The 16,489-nt window shown below is 44.1% G+C and overlaps 1 protein-coding gene across 4 annotated transcripts in view; it reads right to left on the bottom strand.

Moving 5' to 3' along the window:
• Nucleotides 1–302: 302 nt before the first annotated feature.
• The window catches only part of Pcgf3 (polycomb group ring finger 3), a 51,147-nt gene continuing 34,960 nt past the window's right edge, over nt 303–16,489 (bottom strand). For 3 of the 4 annotated variants that reach the window (XM_052735744.1, XM_052735745.1, XM_052735747.1), the window contains 4 exons: nt 13,790–13,873; nt 9,188–9,325; nt 5,188–5,268; nt 303–4,356 (listed from right to left, as the gene is read on the bottom strand). In XM_052735744.1, coding sequence (XP_052591704.1) covers nt 4,309–4,356; nt 5,188–5,268; nt 9,188–9,325; nt 13,790–13,873 — 351 coding nt within the window. In that variant the 3' untranslated portion in view covers nt 303–4,308. The remainder of the gene's footprint in view (nt 4,357–5,187; nt 5,269–9,187; nt 9,326–13,789; nt 13,874–16,489) is intronic. The other variant, XM_052735746.1, reaches the window with a different exon arrangement.

Here is a 16,489-nt window from a genome sequence, read left to right as displayed (position 1 = left end):
GAATGTGAGGCCACTCTGGATTACATAGAGAATTCCAGGGTAGCAAGGACCACATAAAGAGACTCTGTTTCAAAAAGCCAAAACCAAATCAAATCCAAACAAACCAAAGTGAATACTATATAAATGGTTGCTATACTACAGTTAGGGAATAAGGACAGAAAAAAAAGCTGTGTATTTTTATGAATATTTTCCATCCCTGGATGACTGAGCCTACAGACGGAGAGGGCTGATCACACTCTGTAACACATTATCTGCCGTAAGCTTACAGATACTTCAGATAAAACATTTCCAGTCCAGGAGAGTTAAGTTTTTCTTCTGCTTTTATTACAAGCATATAATATTAATTGGCAAAACACTGAATACAAGCTTCACTATCATGAAATCAAAACATTAAGCAATATTCCAAAAAAGATTTCAGACAAAAACTAGCCACTGATGGTACAAAAATTACACACTAACACAATCATAAAAAATGTAAACTTTCAAATTAAACAGTCAAAAAATCTGAATCTGCATCATTTCAAACACCATGACAACTGTTGGCTGTGGCTGCATTCCGAGGTGAGAGCCCAGGTGGTGCTGCTGTCTGTGACTCGATGTTACTTTCACTTGGGAAAAATGTGTCTGGTACAAGCTTAGAGCTGGAACTGACATGCTAAAGTGACACACACATCTCACAGGCACATTTCAGTTCTGTCTCCAAATGTGCTCTTGGATGGGAGTAAGTGACAGGCGGAACACTGGGTGTGAGAGCCACAGCCCCACACAGCTATTCCTGATGGGAGCCTGATGGTAGTAAATCCTGCCTGGAGGAACGCAAGATATGCAGACTGTGGTACAATTCAGTGATTTTTCTAATCTATGTATCCCAATTTATTTACTTGGTGTATTTAATATCAAGGCAGAGAAAACTTCTGTTTTCATGTTAAGGACACATGTGATGTGTTGGAGTTAAAATGATTTCCTGAGGAAACAGACACTTGTGTGTGTGTGTGTGTGTGTGTGTGTGTGTGTGTGTGTGTGTGTGTGTGAGAGAGAGAGAGAGAGAGAGAGAGAGAGAGAGAGAGAGAGAGAGAGATTTCACCATCTGCACTAAATTCAGTGTTTTAGGAGCATACTCAATATCCATATACAAAGTAGAACCCAGCTGGCTCATTCTTGGAACATTTAATCTAATGATACATTTCAGAGCACTGTGATACACCACCCTGTATGCCCTCAGAAACAAAGTATACCAGCCTGCAAAGATTCAGATGCCAGGGCAGGCATCAGAGGCCAGCAAGCCTGTCAAGGGCAGCACTGCCAGGTTCATCAGTGGAGACAAGGAAATCCCAACCCCCAGGATGGCTCAGCCACAGACTCAGCTCAAGAACTTGGGTGTACCCACAGTAGACACGAGCCTAACATGGTGCAACCTCATCACTTCCTTTCTGGCTGCTTATCTTTTAATATTGATGGAACACACACACACACACACACACACACACACACACACACACACACACACACACACTCCCAGTAACAACATTCTTATAATAACAATAAAAAAGGCAAAACCAAATAGCTGAATGCACAGATATTGAAATTCCACCTATATTCCCTTTCAATTTAGTAGAACTGATGCTAGATCACAATTTAAACACTCTAATAAATGCATGTTGGAACCTATTGCACAAAAGCATAAAAATGCTCTTCATCCCTATAAGAACATACAAACCAAAGGCTACAAAAAAGTAAAAGAAGCTTGCAAAACATCTCACAATTTTATCTTATATGCCTGTAAATAAAGCTGGACCACGGAAACCAAACAACTGGATGGGAAAATATGATAGAAGGCTTAAAATAGAATAAATAATTTTATAAAGTTAAGTTTTCTTTTTTTAACCCCCCAAGTCTTAAATTCAATATTATATATTCTATCTGAGTTTTCTATTTTCGTGAAAATGGTATTGAGCGAGACCACGTGCTGGGAGGCTGGTCCCGGGGCTGCCGGCTGGACGCACCCGATTTCTAGCATCGGCAGCTATGAAAACAACTTCACAGGAGCTCCGCCTGCTGAGAAAGCTGGACAGGACCAATCACTAACTGATCCTACTGTTCATGCTGGAAAAATAAAATTTCGGCCTTGGATGTCACATGGAGCTTGGCAGGAGTGAAACAAGGCGCCCGGAAACTTCCATCTGACGCAAGCTCACTCTGCTTCATCTATGAGCGAGGTAAGGCTACAGGTCAGACCAAAGGGCAGAAGGGCATCGGGAAACTGTCTGCAGTGCAGACAGGCGCGCGATGGAATCTTAGAAAAATAGGTATTTTTGCTGCTGAGGTTTATCAGGTTAACGTGGTGACAGAAGCAGAGCTGTTGGGGCAGTGGCGCCCAGCTAGGACATCAGTTGCCATGTCCGCCTCGCTGAATACTTAGATCTATCAACTTAGCACCATAGCAAAGTCAAGTGATTCTAAAAGTAGCTACAAAGTTACAAATATATATCATGAGATTATACAGCCATACTAAGTTTGATCTGAACTGTAAATTAACTTTATTTTAATTTGGAGGCTTCTAACCGTTTAACTCTTCTTTAATTTCACCACATGGGAAAATACCTAAATTCTAATGTAACTGCAGTGTGAGAACACGGTCTTGCAGAATGCTTCAGCAGCACTTGTGTTCTGAGGTAGACAGGTAATATTTACGCACAAACCCTTGTGGAGTAACTCTAGAAATGATTTGGATGAATAGCAAACTCAGGAAACTGAATAATCCAAACAGTCCTGGGCTTAAATAGAGAGGTGAATTTTGTTCAATTCCAAAGAGCTTGCTTTTATTTTAGAAGGGCAAACATTAAAGATTCAGTTAATTTGGATGTTTTATCCTTAGTAACATTAGGTCTCACTAGTCGCTGCTTCTGACACTGTGGAAGTGAAAGAGGAAGTAGAAGAAGTGGGTGTTGATAAACCCAATCTCAACTCTCAAAATAAATTCAAGAAAAATTCCAATTGTTAAGGCGAAGACTCAGAAGCCTGGCCTAAGGGACACACTAAGATCCTCATCTGCCCACCAAGAGCAGAGGGTTCTACAATTCCCATGGGGCCTGGAAGGGCAGGAAGTGGGAGAGGTAAGAGGGCACCCAGACTTAGAGAGGTCCTTGGGAACCCCAGGACAGTACCCCTTCTTTGCACTCTTGCCTTCATACCCCTAAGGGAGAATAAAGTTGGATATGCTGGCATCTTATTCTTTAACCCAACAACAACAACAACAACAAAAATTACATGTGAAAGGGGAGGTTACCAAATAGTATCCTGTCTGTGACCAAAAAAGCAACCTCTGCTTAACAGGTTGCTCAGTTACCTTGCATGGAAAAGGGACCCAAAGAATGCATGTTAACCCCATGAGCAGGAAGGCAAGCCTGGAAATACCAACTACCAGGAACATGGAGGTTAGAGGCCACCTCCCAAGTGTCTTTACAAGGTCTCCCCACAGGATGGCTTGTGTCGTTTGATAGTGACAAACAGCCACCATCACATCTTGCCAGCAGAAGGAAAACAAAAAGGGAAAGGCAGGAACTTCAGGGATGGCCTTCCAAGGAGATTATTTCAAGAACTTTTCAAGAAGCCAGTGCTGCACTGCCAGATCTCCTCTAGTCTGCCTTACTGCGGGGGCCGGCACTGCAGCCACATGACACTGGGGAGTCATGGAGGGTCCTGCCTTGCCCAGCCAGCACAGGCCATCATCCCAGGATGCACAGGACAAGACTTAAACTTGGGAATGGGCCTCTACTGTACTCTAGAAGGTGGGAAATTAAATACCATGGCTAAATAATAGTATTACTGCAAGCCTCTTTGGGTGCGCTTTAAATTAAATTTTTATATATCTCTTAAGTCTTCAGGAAGCTAAAGGCAACATAAATATATACCATGAAAAGACTTTCAATAACTTAGGAAGGACTTAATGAAAGTACAAGTATTTTTGAGGCTTATCATGAAACCTAATCCACGAATTAAACCAAAACGGACTCAGATTCTCAAGACCTGGAAAGCAAGCAGAGGCGCTGATGTCGGATGTGGCGTGGGCCGTGCCACCATTTCACTTATTCTCTGGCCTGTAGACCTGAAGCAGAGACGAGCGAACTGCGAAGTGTTTTCACCCTCTGTAAACGCGTGCTGGTAGTGTCTTGTTGGGAGTGGATTCTCTCATACAAAAGTTATAAATATTCTCTATTCAGAAATCTGGTCCACATGGCACCCAGAGGCAACATTCCACGACACATTTTGCCGTGTAGAGCGTTGGGTGTGGGCTGAGTCTGGCTGGGCTCACAGCAAGTCCATCTTGGGTCTGTAGTGTAGCAGGAGGGGCGCCTTCTGCAAGACAAAAACAAGGGTGGCTGAGGGAGGTACAAGGGGCCTAGACTGTGCACTCAAACCACAGGCACACACTGTACCAGCAGCGCCACAACTGAATCCAGTTCTGGGGACAAGGAGTAATCGTCATTGGTCTCAGGTAACCCAGTGGTCACCTGTGTGGGTGTTTGGGGCTCATGACAGAGCCTGTGCAGCCAGAACCTCAACTTGCTCCTCCTGCCTACTAAACTAGCTCTGGGATCTCCTATACAGTTTCTTACACTCTCCAACCCTTGTCCTGGTCAGCATCAACTACTGGTCATCCCAGTCTTTGGCTGGCCCAGTTGTCTCCGTCCCCTTCTTCCTGGGAAGCAACATGGCTACAGGTTGAAGAGCTGCATTCCAGTCCTGGGCAGGGTACGCAACACCAGTTTCCAGACTCAGAAAGGTACCCCAAAGTTTGAGTTTGCTCCAACTGTGGCAGCTACCACATCTGGTCCCCTGGACTCAGGGGATTGAGAGAGGTGGTGAGTAAAGACCCTGGCTGGGTGGATGATTCAAGAAAGACAGCTGTTCCACAGCAGTGTCTGCAAACAGAAGACATGCATAGCAAGTAAGGATCAAGAGTCTATCTAAAACCTGGCATTCAAAAGAACCACCCAGTCTCATGCCAGGTGGTGGTAGTGCACACCTTTAATTCCAGCACCCGGGAGGCAGAGCCAGGCGGATCTCTGTGAGTTCGAGGCCAGCCTGGTCTACAGAGCGAGATCCAAGACAGGCACCAAAACTACACAGAGAAGCCCTGTCTCAAAAAAACAAAACAAAACAACAAAAAGAACCACCCAGTCTCACCTTGAATCTCCACCTTGTAACAACCACGAACTTGAGAGTGTGGTCCTTGCCCAGGATCTCTTCGTTGCATAAAATGTCCAGCTGGTGGGAGAAGGGGCTTCAATTAGGTACATATTCAACCTATCTAGAGAATGAGGCCAACAGTAATAATATGAACAACACTCTCATATGTTCTGAAACAAGCCCCTCCCCAGTCACGTGGGAATATAGCTTGCCTGCTTATTCCAATATAGAAGCCAGCTGCAAACACGAGGTATAACAGAAAAGGAGCATTTCTATTAAGACCAAAACTTCTTCAGGGGTCAAAGATACAGTGGTGTACTTCCAAGAGGTTCAGCCTAGTTGCTCTGAGCATCAATGATGCCTGCCCTGTCCCTACCCCTGTTCTGGGTTTCTCTAATGAATTTCTGGAGGCATCAAAATGTGGACCCCTCCCTGGATCCCCACTCACTGTACCTCAAGTCATTGTCCTCCCTCTAAGTGGTAGTGAGATATAAATTCCTGTGTTTACTGACTGACCCTTGAAGGGCCTAGCCACCACCAACAGTTCAGTAAGCTACAGCAGTGACTCCAGGCTACCCAGACAGCAAGGTGGGAAGGTATACCAAAGAAGTCACAAGATAATTTTTCTTCATACAAAACACAAGGCCTGGTCCACACAGAGTATATAGAACCTTACCACATAGAGCACACAGGCCTTCTTCACATACAGCTGCAGGGATTGATCTACACCCACCTGCTAGCTTACACCATCATGGGTTTCAGACCAGGATGCTTTCACCATGGCTGCCCTGCCCACTGTCCCTTACTTCTAGCTATCCTGTTCTCAATACAGTGAGGGAAATGTGCTCTTGGACTTTTTCTCACTTATTTAATAGACTTTACTACTTAACAGTTTTAGGCTCTCTCACGTCATCTTACATATACATATTCCCACAGAGAGTAGACTGTTAGGCATATGGGTTATATATCCTGTACTTCATTCAGTCTGTGAGGAGCCAGCAACCTGGCTGCCACCTTCCTATAACAGTCTATTCCCATTGCACCTAGTTGTGGTTCTGTGTCTCCTCATCTGAAGTCTAAAGCTTATAGGTGTATCTGGCCAGCACTGGCCCTCCACTTCTCCAGGCTCACCTGGATAGCACTTGCCATTATATAATCTGCACATGGGTGCTTGAGGACGTGCATGGTGATGTCTGTTTTTTAAATTTGTATTTCCTTAAGTGTGTGATCAATGACCCAGATGGTCTTGGTATCTCTCTAGGCAGAGGACAAAGGCTGTTCTCACAGGCCACATAGGAATGTGTATTTCTTGTAGACAGACCAGCCTTTGGGTCCATGAAAACTCAACTGTCTGCCGTCATCTTTGCTAAGTGGTGTTTACCTTGTGATACACAAACTGCATATAAGCTCCTGTCCCCAGCAAGGCATAATGCCCTCACCCAGTTCTTATGACTTGCCCTTAGTGCTTTCCCCCTTCCTTATCCAATGTCCATGACAATGCTCCCCACACTTCACACAGCATTAGGGACTGCAGGGCTCTGAGAGCAGTGTGAGATCCACCTGGGATACTCATGAGCTGATAGCCAGTTGCAATGAAAATGCTTCAAGCCGGGCGTTAGTGGCGCACGCCTTTAATCCCAGCACTCGGGAGGCAGAGCCAGGCGGCTCTCTGTGAGTTTGAGGCCAGCCTGGGCTACCAAGTGAGCTCTAGGAAAGGCGCAAAGCTACACAGAGAAACCCTGTCTCAAAAAACCAATAAAAAAAAAAATTAAGAAAATGCTTCACTTCTTGTTGGTCCTCGCGGAGAAATGTTCCTGCACATGGAAGGCAGCCTCCCCTTGAACTGCCTGATGTTCCTGGCTCTGTACAGTCATGGAAGCCACTTCAAATCAAGATGGACATCTTTACCTTCATAGGGTCCAAGTCTCTCCTCTACCTTATTCCCCAAATAAACCAAATCTAGACTTTCTTTTCTTTTTCCTGTGAGTTCCTGGTAGTGAGTATCAAGTTATATCCTCATTCTGTGTCTGCCACCTCCTTCCCAACCACTCATGTGGTTGGCTCAGGGTTGAGCACTGGGCTGCTTGACAGTCCAAAACCCTGGTTCCTGGGTCTGATACACAGCTCTGAAGAGCACTGTGGCAAGACTGCCAGGAGTGTCTTTCAGTGTGGCTATAATTAAACAGCACAGACTGGGCAACTGATGAAGTTAATATGTTAATATAACAAAACATTAACATATTTTAATATAACACAATGAACAGTTAATATATAACTGGTTAACAGCTAATATGTACTACAGGCTGGAATTCTGGTTATAATGTAAGCACTTGCTGTCACTGCAAGCTATAATAGAGCAATGAAAGATTCCCTAGGTACCAGTCATGATTTAAACACCTCCCCAAGGCCCTGCCTCCCAGCACCATGGGGTTGAAATGGAGTTTTCAGCACACGGACCTGAGGGACACTGAGTACAAGAAGATCCTCTTGCCCTATGGTTTCTAGGGTCTTGTGTCCAGGTCACTGCAGTCCCTGCCTCTGTTATCTCTATCTTGCTTCCCCTGACCTGTATCTAAAATCTTCTTCTACTGCATACTAATACAGGATGCTTATCCCTGGGTTTAGGCTTAGTAGACAATCTGAGATGTTTCATCTCAAAATCCTTAAGATGTTACATCTGCCAAGACCTTCTTCCAGTGGGCATACCCACAGGCTCCTGCTGGGACACAGGCTCGATGGCTGGCACCGCTGTATATACTACTCTCCAAACTATTCTCAACCACCACTCACATGTACCTGCTGCAACCTTCTGGACCGTCTGTCTTGACAGGGGTCTATGCGCCCTCTAAGTCCTTTTCCACACAGCCTTAGAACTCTTTTGACCCTTCCTTGGTGCAGCAGGACCAGTTCCTGCTGTTCTTGCTCAAGTACCACACCAGCCTGGGTTTCTGAGCACATGTACGTACAAGTCTCTGCCGTGAGCCCTGACGACAAGCTCTGGGTCTGTGGGTCTACTTGGGTTTCAGCTATTGATCTGTAAGTACCCACCACTTGTTCATTCATCCATCCACCACCCCTCATTCATCAAATTAAAAAACAAAAGCTCTGGGACTACAGAGATGGCTCAGTAGTTAAGAGTACTTGCTCTACATAAGGCCCTGAGTTCAGATCCTAGTACTAACATAAAAATCTGGGCATGAGCCAGGCAGTTGTGGCACATGCCTTTAATCCCAGCACTGAGGAGCTGTTACACAGAGAAACCCTGTCTCAAAATACCAAAAGTAAGCCGGGCGGTGGTGGCGCACGCCTTTAATCCCAGCACTTGGGAGGCAGAGCCAGGCGGATCTCTGTGAGTTCGAGGCCAGCCTGGGCTACCAAGTGAGTTCCAGGAGAGGCGCAAAGCTACACAGAGAAACCCTGTCTTGAAAAACCAAAAAAAAAAAAAAAAAAAATACCAAAAGTAAATAAATAAATAGAATCAAGTAGATAAATTAAACAAACTGAATTCTATATAAGGAGCAGCAAAATGGCTCAGTGGGTAAGGGCACTCTGCTGCCAAGCCTGACAACCTTTGAGTTTAATCACCAGGATTTCCATGGTGGAGGGAGAGAACTGACTTTTGCAAGTGTGTACACACTTGTGTACACACACACTCACACACACACACACACACACACTCACTCACTCACTAAATAAATCTAATTAAAAACATTAAAAAAAAAATCTCCAAACAGCCAGGCGGTGATGGCAGACACCTTTAATCCCAGCACTTGGGAGGCAGAGCCAGAGCCAGGCGGACCTCTGTGAGTTCGAGGCCAGTCTGGTCTACAGAACGAGATCCAGGATAGGCACCAAAACTACACAGAGAAACCCTGTCTCGGGGAAAAAAAAAAAAAAAAAAAAAAAAAAAAAGAGGGATGTGTGTGTCTTTGGCTGTTATTTTAACAAACAAGACAGGCAAAGAAGGATCCATCCCAGATCTTTGGCTGATGACTACCTCATTGAAGGAGGAGAGATTGAGCTTCTTGGCGATGAATTTCTTTAGGTGCAGCACTGTTGCTTGGGCTGAGCATCGGATCCACTTCCGCTTCAGGCCCCGTAGTTTGCTGCTATTGCATTCCAGACAGATGCTCACCTGGAAGAGAAAGGATATGAGGTCAGGACTGCCAACTCTCAGACTTTTCCTGGACGAGCACTAGTTTCTACATCTATGAGTACTGGTCTTTGAAATCAGAACAACACTGTACTAGGATTTCTACCTCGGTCATTTTATACCTCCTTTTAAAACCTCCTCAGAGTCTTTGTGATGCTGAGAAACACTCTAGCCTGTCAATTTTGGTCTTCTTAATTTAGTCACCCTGAGAGTTATGTGTCTGTATTTGCCAAGGGCACTGAGTCTTTAGTGTTCTCAAGTGGCTACCCTGTCCAGACAAGTCCTGTACTGAGCAAGGTTTGTGAGGGAAACAGAGGTGTGTTCTTGACAGGAAGGCCATGAGCAAAGCCTTGGCCTGACACTTAGATGGGTGCTCTGGATGAGCCATTATTTTCTAGAGTCAGAGTACAGGTGTGGGATGGAAACCTACAAGTGGAGTTAACTGTTGGATCCTAATACAATGCAAATGGAGATCTGCTTCAGGGAGACAAAGCCTTATCCCAGGACTGTAGAGAGAGCATCTCCAACATGGGTTCATTCAAATTTCTGAAAATTCAGGTAAAAGAATTAAAAAGGAAAGTAACTGAGATAATGATCATAAAATCACAAGAAATAGAAAAGGAAGAATTAAAAACATAAGATACTGAGTAAAGAACATGTTACAGGCATAAAAATACAACACAACTTCTAAAATTAGTAAACACATTCACTGAAGCTAAAAACACTGGGTACCTTAACTACTCAAGACAAAAAAACTTTCTCAAAGATCACTTGAGGAAATTACAAGTGAGAATTTAAGTTTAAAGGCAAAGATTCAAATTAAAGTATCAGAATTAAGGAAGCCAATAAGAAAGACAGATGGAGACAGACTTGCACAGAGGGAGGGTCAAGGGAAGTCAGAATTTAAAAATAAGTTCCCTGAAGGATGGAAGACCAGGAAAGCAATGGTCAGATAAAAACAAAGGGGCTAGAGAAATGGCCCCTTTGTAAAGTACATGATGCTCTTCCAGGAGACCCAAGGGTTTAGTTCTCAGAACCCATGCTGGGCAGCTCACAACCAGCTGTAACTTGAGTTCCAGGATGCCTAATGCCTTCTTTTGGCTTTCACAGGCACCTGCACACATGGAGCGCGTGCGCACGCGCACACACACGCACACACACACACACACACACACACACACACACACACACACACACACATTAAAAAGAAGGCCGGGCAGTGGTGGCCCACGCCTTTAATCCCAGCACTCAGGAGGCAGAGGCAGGCAGATCTCTGTGAGTTCAAGGCCAGCCTGGTCTACAAAGCGAGTTCTAGGACAGCCAGGACTACAAAAAGAAACCCTGACTCAAAAAACAAAACAACAACAAAAAAAAAAAAAGAAAAAGAAAAGGGGGGAGGCACAACTTAAACAGAAGGACAACTTTCTTGAAATACCTTATTAAAAGATAAAAAGAAATGATATAGAGGTAAGGTAGTGCATTGCTAAGACACATCTGTTGGATGCAGTGCATAGGCCTGTCATCCCAGTACTCGGGGAGGTAGAGGTAGGTAGGTCAACCTCAGCTACAGAGATTTTCAAGTCAGCTTGCTCTATGTGAAGCTCTGTCTCCAAAAACAAAACAAAACCAAAAGGAGAGAAAGGAGATACTGGCCAAGTGATTAGAAAATAGATTATTACTAAATCACATTACAGAGTAAGAATGAAAAAGAGCTCCTTTCAAACAACTATGGAAAAGACTGGTTTAGGAAGATGGATAGGAAGGAGACAGGAGGAATCTTAGGGGTAAGCTGCTGACTATCATCAGCTATGGACTTTTGAAAATGTATGTATTCATTTAAGCAATTTGTAACCAGTAAAGTAAGAACATTTAACTTGCAAAACAGACATAACAAAAAAAAAAGATTAAAGAAAACATTAATTCTCTGCCATCAACCCTACCTAGTACCAAAAAGGGAAGCAACAAGAACAAAATAAACATGTTAAGTTAAAGCAGAAATCAGCATCAATTTATCAGTAGTCATGGGAAATATAACTAACTTGCCATCTAAACTTTCTAGGGACTGGAGAGATGGCTCAGTGATAAGAATACTTGCTGCTTTTGAAGAAGACTCAGGTTTGGTTCCTTGCACTCACATGAGAGCTTATAACCATCTTGCTTCTTGCTCCAAGGAGTCTTCAGGCACCAGACACATGCATGATGCACATACATCCATGTAAGCAAAATACTCACATAAAAAAAAAATCTTTAAAAAGAGAAAAATTCTGGTTTGATTAAATAAAATCAAGTCAATGTTAGATATTAGAGGAAGATATTTAATAAGCTGAAATACCAGATTATTAACCAAAAGAAATCTGGCTTAAGTTAATAAGAGATAAGGTAGACTTTAATGGAAAAAAATGTCCCTAAGAAAACATTCCCTAAGGAATGTTTATAAATTTACATGCACCAACTGATTGGAGCAGATGCAGAGACCCACAGCCAAACATTAGATGGGGCTCAAGGAATCCTGCAGAAGAAGGGAAGGAAGGATTGTAGGAACCAGATGGGTCAAGGACACTACAAGAAAACAGCCATAGAATCAACTAACCAGGGCTCATATGGGCTCACAGAGACTGAACCATCAGGAGCCTGCATGGGTCTGACCTAGGTCCTCTACATAAGTTATGGTTGTGTAGAGCTTGGTGTGGGACTCCTAACAGTAGAATCAGGGGCTGTCTCTGACTCTTTTGGGACTCCTACTGTGTTGCCTCATCCGGCCTTAATATGAGGGAATGTGCCTAGTCTCATTGTAACTTGATATGCCATGTTTGGTTGATATCCCTAGGAGGGTTGCCCTTTTCTGAAGGGAAACAGAGCAGGAGTGGATCTGCATGGGAGAGGGAAGATAGGGGAAGGGCTGGAAATTATCTTAGTGTTTCTATTGCTGTGAAAGGACACCATGACCATGGCAACTCTTACAAAGGAAAACATTTAATTGTGGTGGCTTGCTTACAGTTCAGAAGTTTAGTCTATTATCGTCATGGCGGAAAGCAAGGCAGCATGCAGGCAGACATGGTGCTAGAGAAGGAGCTGAGAGTTCTTACATCTTAACTCACAGGCAACAGGAATTGGTCTGTCTCACTGGGCATAGGTTGAGCATATATGAGACTTCAAAGCCTGCCTCCACAGTGACATACTTCCTCCAACAAGGCAACACCTCCTAATAGTGCCACTCCTTTTGGGGGCCATTTTCTTTCAAACAACCATAGGAGGAGAGGAGGGAGGGGAAAATGGTCGAGATGTAATATATGAGAAAAGAATTTTTTAAAAAATTGCACGCATCTAGTGACCTTTGTGAATGGACTGCAGTAGCCCCATTTGACACCTACTTAGCCAAATGCTGTAAGCTGTGAGCTATAGTGTGCTCTAGCCAGAGTCTGCATCTTTGTGAGATATGTAGTCCTGTGCTTAGCTCTGGCTAGAGGACTCGGGTGTATTCAGGAAAAGTGTGATCAAGGCCATGGACCCCCAGGGAGCGAGATGTCTGAAGCACACCTATGCTTCAGGTGTGCTTCATTTGAGGAATAGAAACAGCAGAATGCATTCATTCCATAGGACTATGGGTCTGAGCCATCTGTGAGACAAGAGCAGGTGCCTGTAAAGTTTCACAAACAAGAAACTAAGACCTTGGAAAGGTGACCACCTGCAGCAGTCAGGTCTGAGATAAGACTCAGAAGGTGAGGGAGGCATCAGGGCAGATGGGTCAGGAGTAACTGATATGAATCTTTCCCCACACAGGTACTGCTGTCCAGACTCCAAGGTGTATGTGGGGGAGGTTGAGACCTTAGAGTGGAGGACATGCTTTGTTACAGGTAACAGAATTTCTTGTCTGCAACAGAGATTGTCTAGGGAACCAGGCCACAGGATTTTACTTCCTGCCTCTCCTCTACCCCTGCACTTGCTCCACATTCTTTGACGCTTTCCCCTCTTGCCATGTAGCATCTGATCTAGATTTTACACCAGCTGCAAGAAACTCAAAGGCAGAATGGTGCCTCCCCACGGGTGAGGGCAGCACTGCCACTGCTGTCCTCCAGGACTGCAGAGGTGGGAAAACAGCTAGAAAGCTACTGTGTACAGAGGCTGCTCTGGGAAGGTCTTTCTATGTAGAAATTAAAGGAGAATTCAGAATGAAAATAGACTTAATTGAGGTAGATGAGCTTGAAACGGGGGCGGGGGGCACAGAAAGAGACCTGGTGCTCCTAGGTGTTCTTGCAGGAGGTGACAGCCTATCCTTCCGTCCTTGCAAAAGAGCCCCATGAAGAGAAGGACAGGGATCAATGTAAGTTGGGGACCCCTAAAGCCCATAATGGCTGTTCAAAAAACAAACAAACAAAAAACACCCAAAGCCCCATCATAGTAGACATTGGGGAGCAAAAGAGGGGCCCTTGTGGAAACAAGACTCACATTTCCACCCCAGATGTCCCTTGACCACAGGTGGGGTTTCTGGGTGTGAAAATATCTTGTAGAAGGCATCTCCTGAGGAAATAGCTTGAGAGAGAGAGAGAGAGAGAGAGAGAGAGAGAGAGAGAGAGAGAGAGAGAGAGAGAGAGAGAGAAAGAGAAAGAGAAAGTGATTAGAGCCACCTGCCCACTCACCAACCACCTGCTACTCAGGCTGTCCCAAAAGAAGTAACTCAGCCTTAGGGAAAGAGACCTGCAGCTACCGAGAAAGACTGTGGCACAGCTAATGGTCCTGCCCAGACGGCCTTTTCACTGTGAACAAGGGCAAAAGAAAGGAAAAAGGGAACCAAGTAGTTCTCAACTTGGGGCAAAGTTGAGAGGAGGAAGAAGAAATGAAGAGCAGAAGGAATAAAGGTTCCTTGTGTGGAACAGCAACAACAACCATGAGGCAGATTCATAGATAGCTGGGAACTCCCAAAACAGAATTAAGACTGAATCAGGTGGGGAGCGTGATCACCTACAGATAGGTGAGGCTCCCACAGAAAGAGCTCCTTCAATCCCTTGCCCCAGGAAATGGGAAAATTAAGGTCATGTAAATCATTTACTGGCCACAAGCCTATTCCTGGGGTTATTTAGTAGTGAAGACAGGGGACAAAGTAGGGGCAATTTCTGTTCAGAGAGAGGAAGAGGAAAGAGGAGTAAGTACAGTCCGAGAATTCAGAGGCCACCATGAACAGGACACCATCCAACTCCCTGATTGACCAAACACAATAGTTGGAGCCATGGTCCAGAGTGGTCAGGGCTCTCCTGTTTTACCCAGCTGTGGTCACAGAGAGGTCTAGACCTTTCTGCCATTGAGTGCCAGTAGATGGTCCTGCCTAAGCTAACAGGGAACACAAGAGGAGATAGACTGACATACACATGGGGTAGGCAGTTTGCCTTTTAATTTGTTTTCCTTTTTGGTCCTGGGTCGGGGGTGGGAGACAAACTTAGGGCCTTGTGCATGCCAGGCAAGCTTTCTACCATTGAACTACATCCTTAGCTCTCTTAGTGTGCCATTTTTCTTTCCTCTCTCCTTCCTTCCTTCTTGAGATAGTTTCATTATGTAGCTCTGACTAGAATGGAACTATGTACAACCAGGCTGGTGTTGAACTCACAGAGAGGTCTGCCTGCCTCTGTCCCCATCCCCCAAGTGCTGCAATTAAAGGTATGTGCCACCAGCCTTGTCCATTTTCTGTTCTTAATAGTTAATGTTTAAGACACAATCCAGTTGAAAAGATATATCTTAAAAGATATAAGACAACCTGGCGGTGGTGGTGCACACCTTTAATTGATAAAATTATTTTGAATTTAGAATTCATTGTGAATGTGGACAGTAATAAATACGCCAACACACAAGAACTTGAAATGTTTACTATCCACACACTTGTTCTGAAATGACATATAAAACAGAACCCACAAAAGAGAAAGACTGAAGATAAATCCAACATTGTGGGAAAATAAAACAAACACCCAAAGAGCTGGACATGGTGACACAGACCTCTAACCTTAGCTACTCAGGAGGTTGAGGAAAGAGCATCCTGAGTTCAAGGCCAGTCTGAACAACTTAATGAGAACCTGTCACAGAATGAAAACTAGAGTGAGAAGAGGGCTGCAGCTGTAGCTCAGTAGTAAAGCACTTGCCTAGAGTGTGTGAAGCTTTCAGTTGTACCCTAGCACCACAAACAAAACTAATACCAAACTCAACAACAGCATGAAACGTAACTAAATCTATACAACTATCAGTTTGGCATCTAAGTTTTACTGTTGGAGAAGAGTTCTGGGAATGCAGCTTTCTTGGTTAAGTGCTTGCTTAACAAAGCACTAGCTTTGATCCCTACAACATAACTGGTACAGGCTGTGCATACCTGTAATCTTAGCACTTAATTAAGGAGTGGAGGCATGAAGATCAGAAGTTCAAGATCATCCTTGGTTAAACAGTGAGCTCATGGCTAGAATGGTTTATGTGAGACCCTGTCACAAACAAACAATCTCCCCAAAACCAAACCAACTTTATTTTGGCTTGGTTAAATTTTTCTTTTTTAAGAAACTTTTTTTTCCTTTTTCTTGTTCTTTTTTTTTTTTTTTTTTTTTTTTGGTCTTTCAAGACAGGGTTTCTCTGTGTAGCTTTGCGCCTTTCCTGGATCTCGCTCTGTAGACCAGGCTGGCCTTGAACTCACAAAGATCTGCCTGGCTCTGCCTCCCAAGTGCTGGAATTAAGGGCGTGCGCCACCACCGCCCGGCCTTCTTCTTCTTCTTCTTTTTTTTTAAATGCTATTAATTCTTTCAGAATTTCATACAATGATTTTGGTCATTAAAATATTTTTAAAGTTTTGCTTTTTAATTAAAAAAAGATTTTATTATATTGTATGGCGTTTTGGCTGTATGTACATCAGTGTATGTGTATGTCTGGTGCCTTCTGAAGCTGGAAGACAACACTGGATTCCCTAGAACTGGAGTTACAGACAGTTGTAAACTACCATGTGGGTGTTGGGAATTGAACCTGAACCTCTGGAAGAGCAGCCAGTGTCTTAACCTCTGAGATTAACTTCTCCAGCCCTTAAAGTCCTATTTTTTGAAGAGAAGGTCTCATTCAGAATGTCCTCAAAATGGTGATAATTTTCCCACCCCAAGTGCTGGGATTATAGGTATTGAGTCACCAGGT

This window comes from Peromyscus californicus, unplaced genomic scaffold, assembly GCF_007827085.1.
Source record: "Peromyscus californicus insignis strain IS unplaced genomic scaffold, ASM782708v3 Scaffold_13__1_contigs__length_99412109, whole genome shotgun sequence".
NCBI classification, from domain to species: Eukaryota; Metazoa; Chordata; class Mammalia; order Rodentia; family Cricetidae; genus Peromyscus; species Peromyscus californicus.
This window is presented reverse-complemented; position numbering and strand designations above follow the sequence as displayed.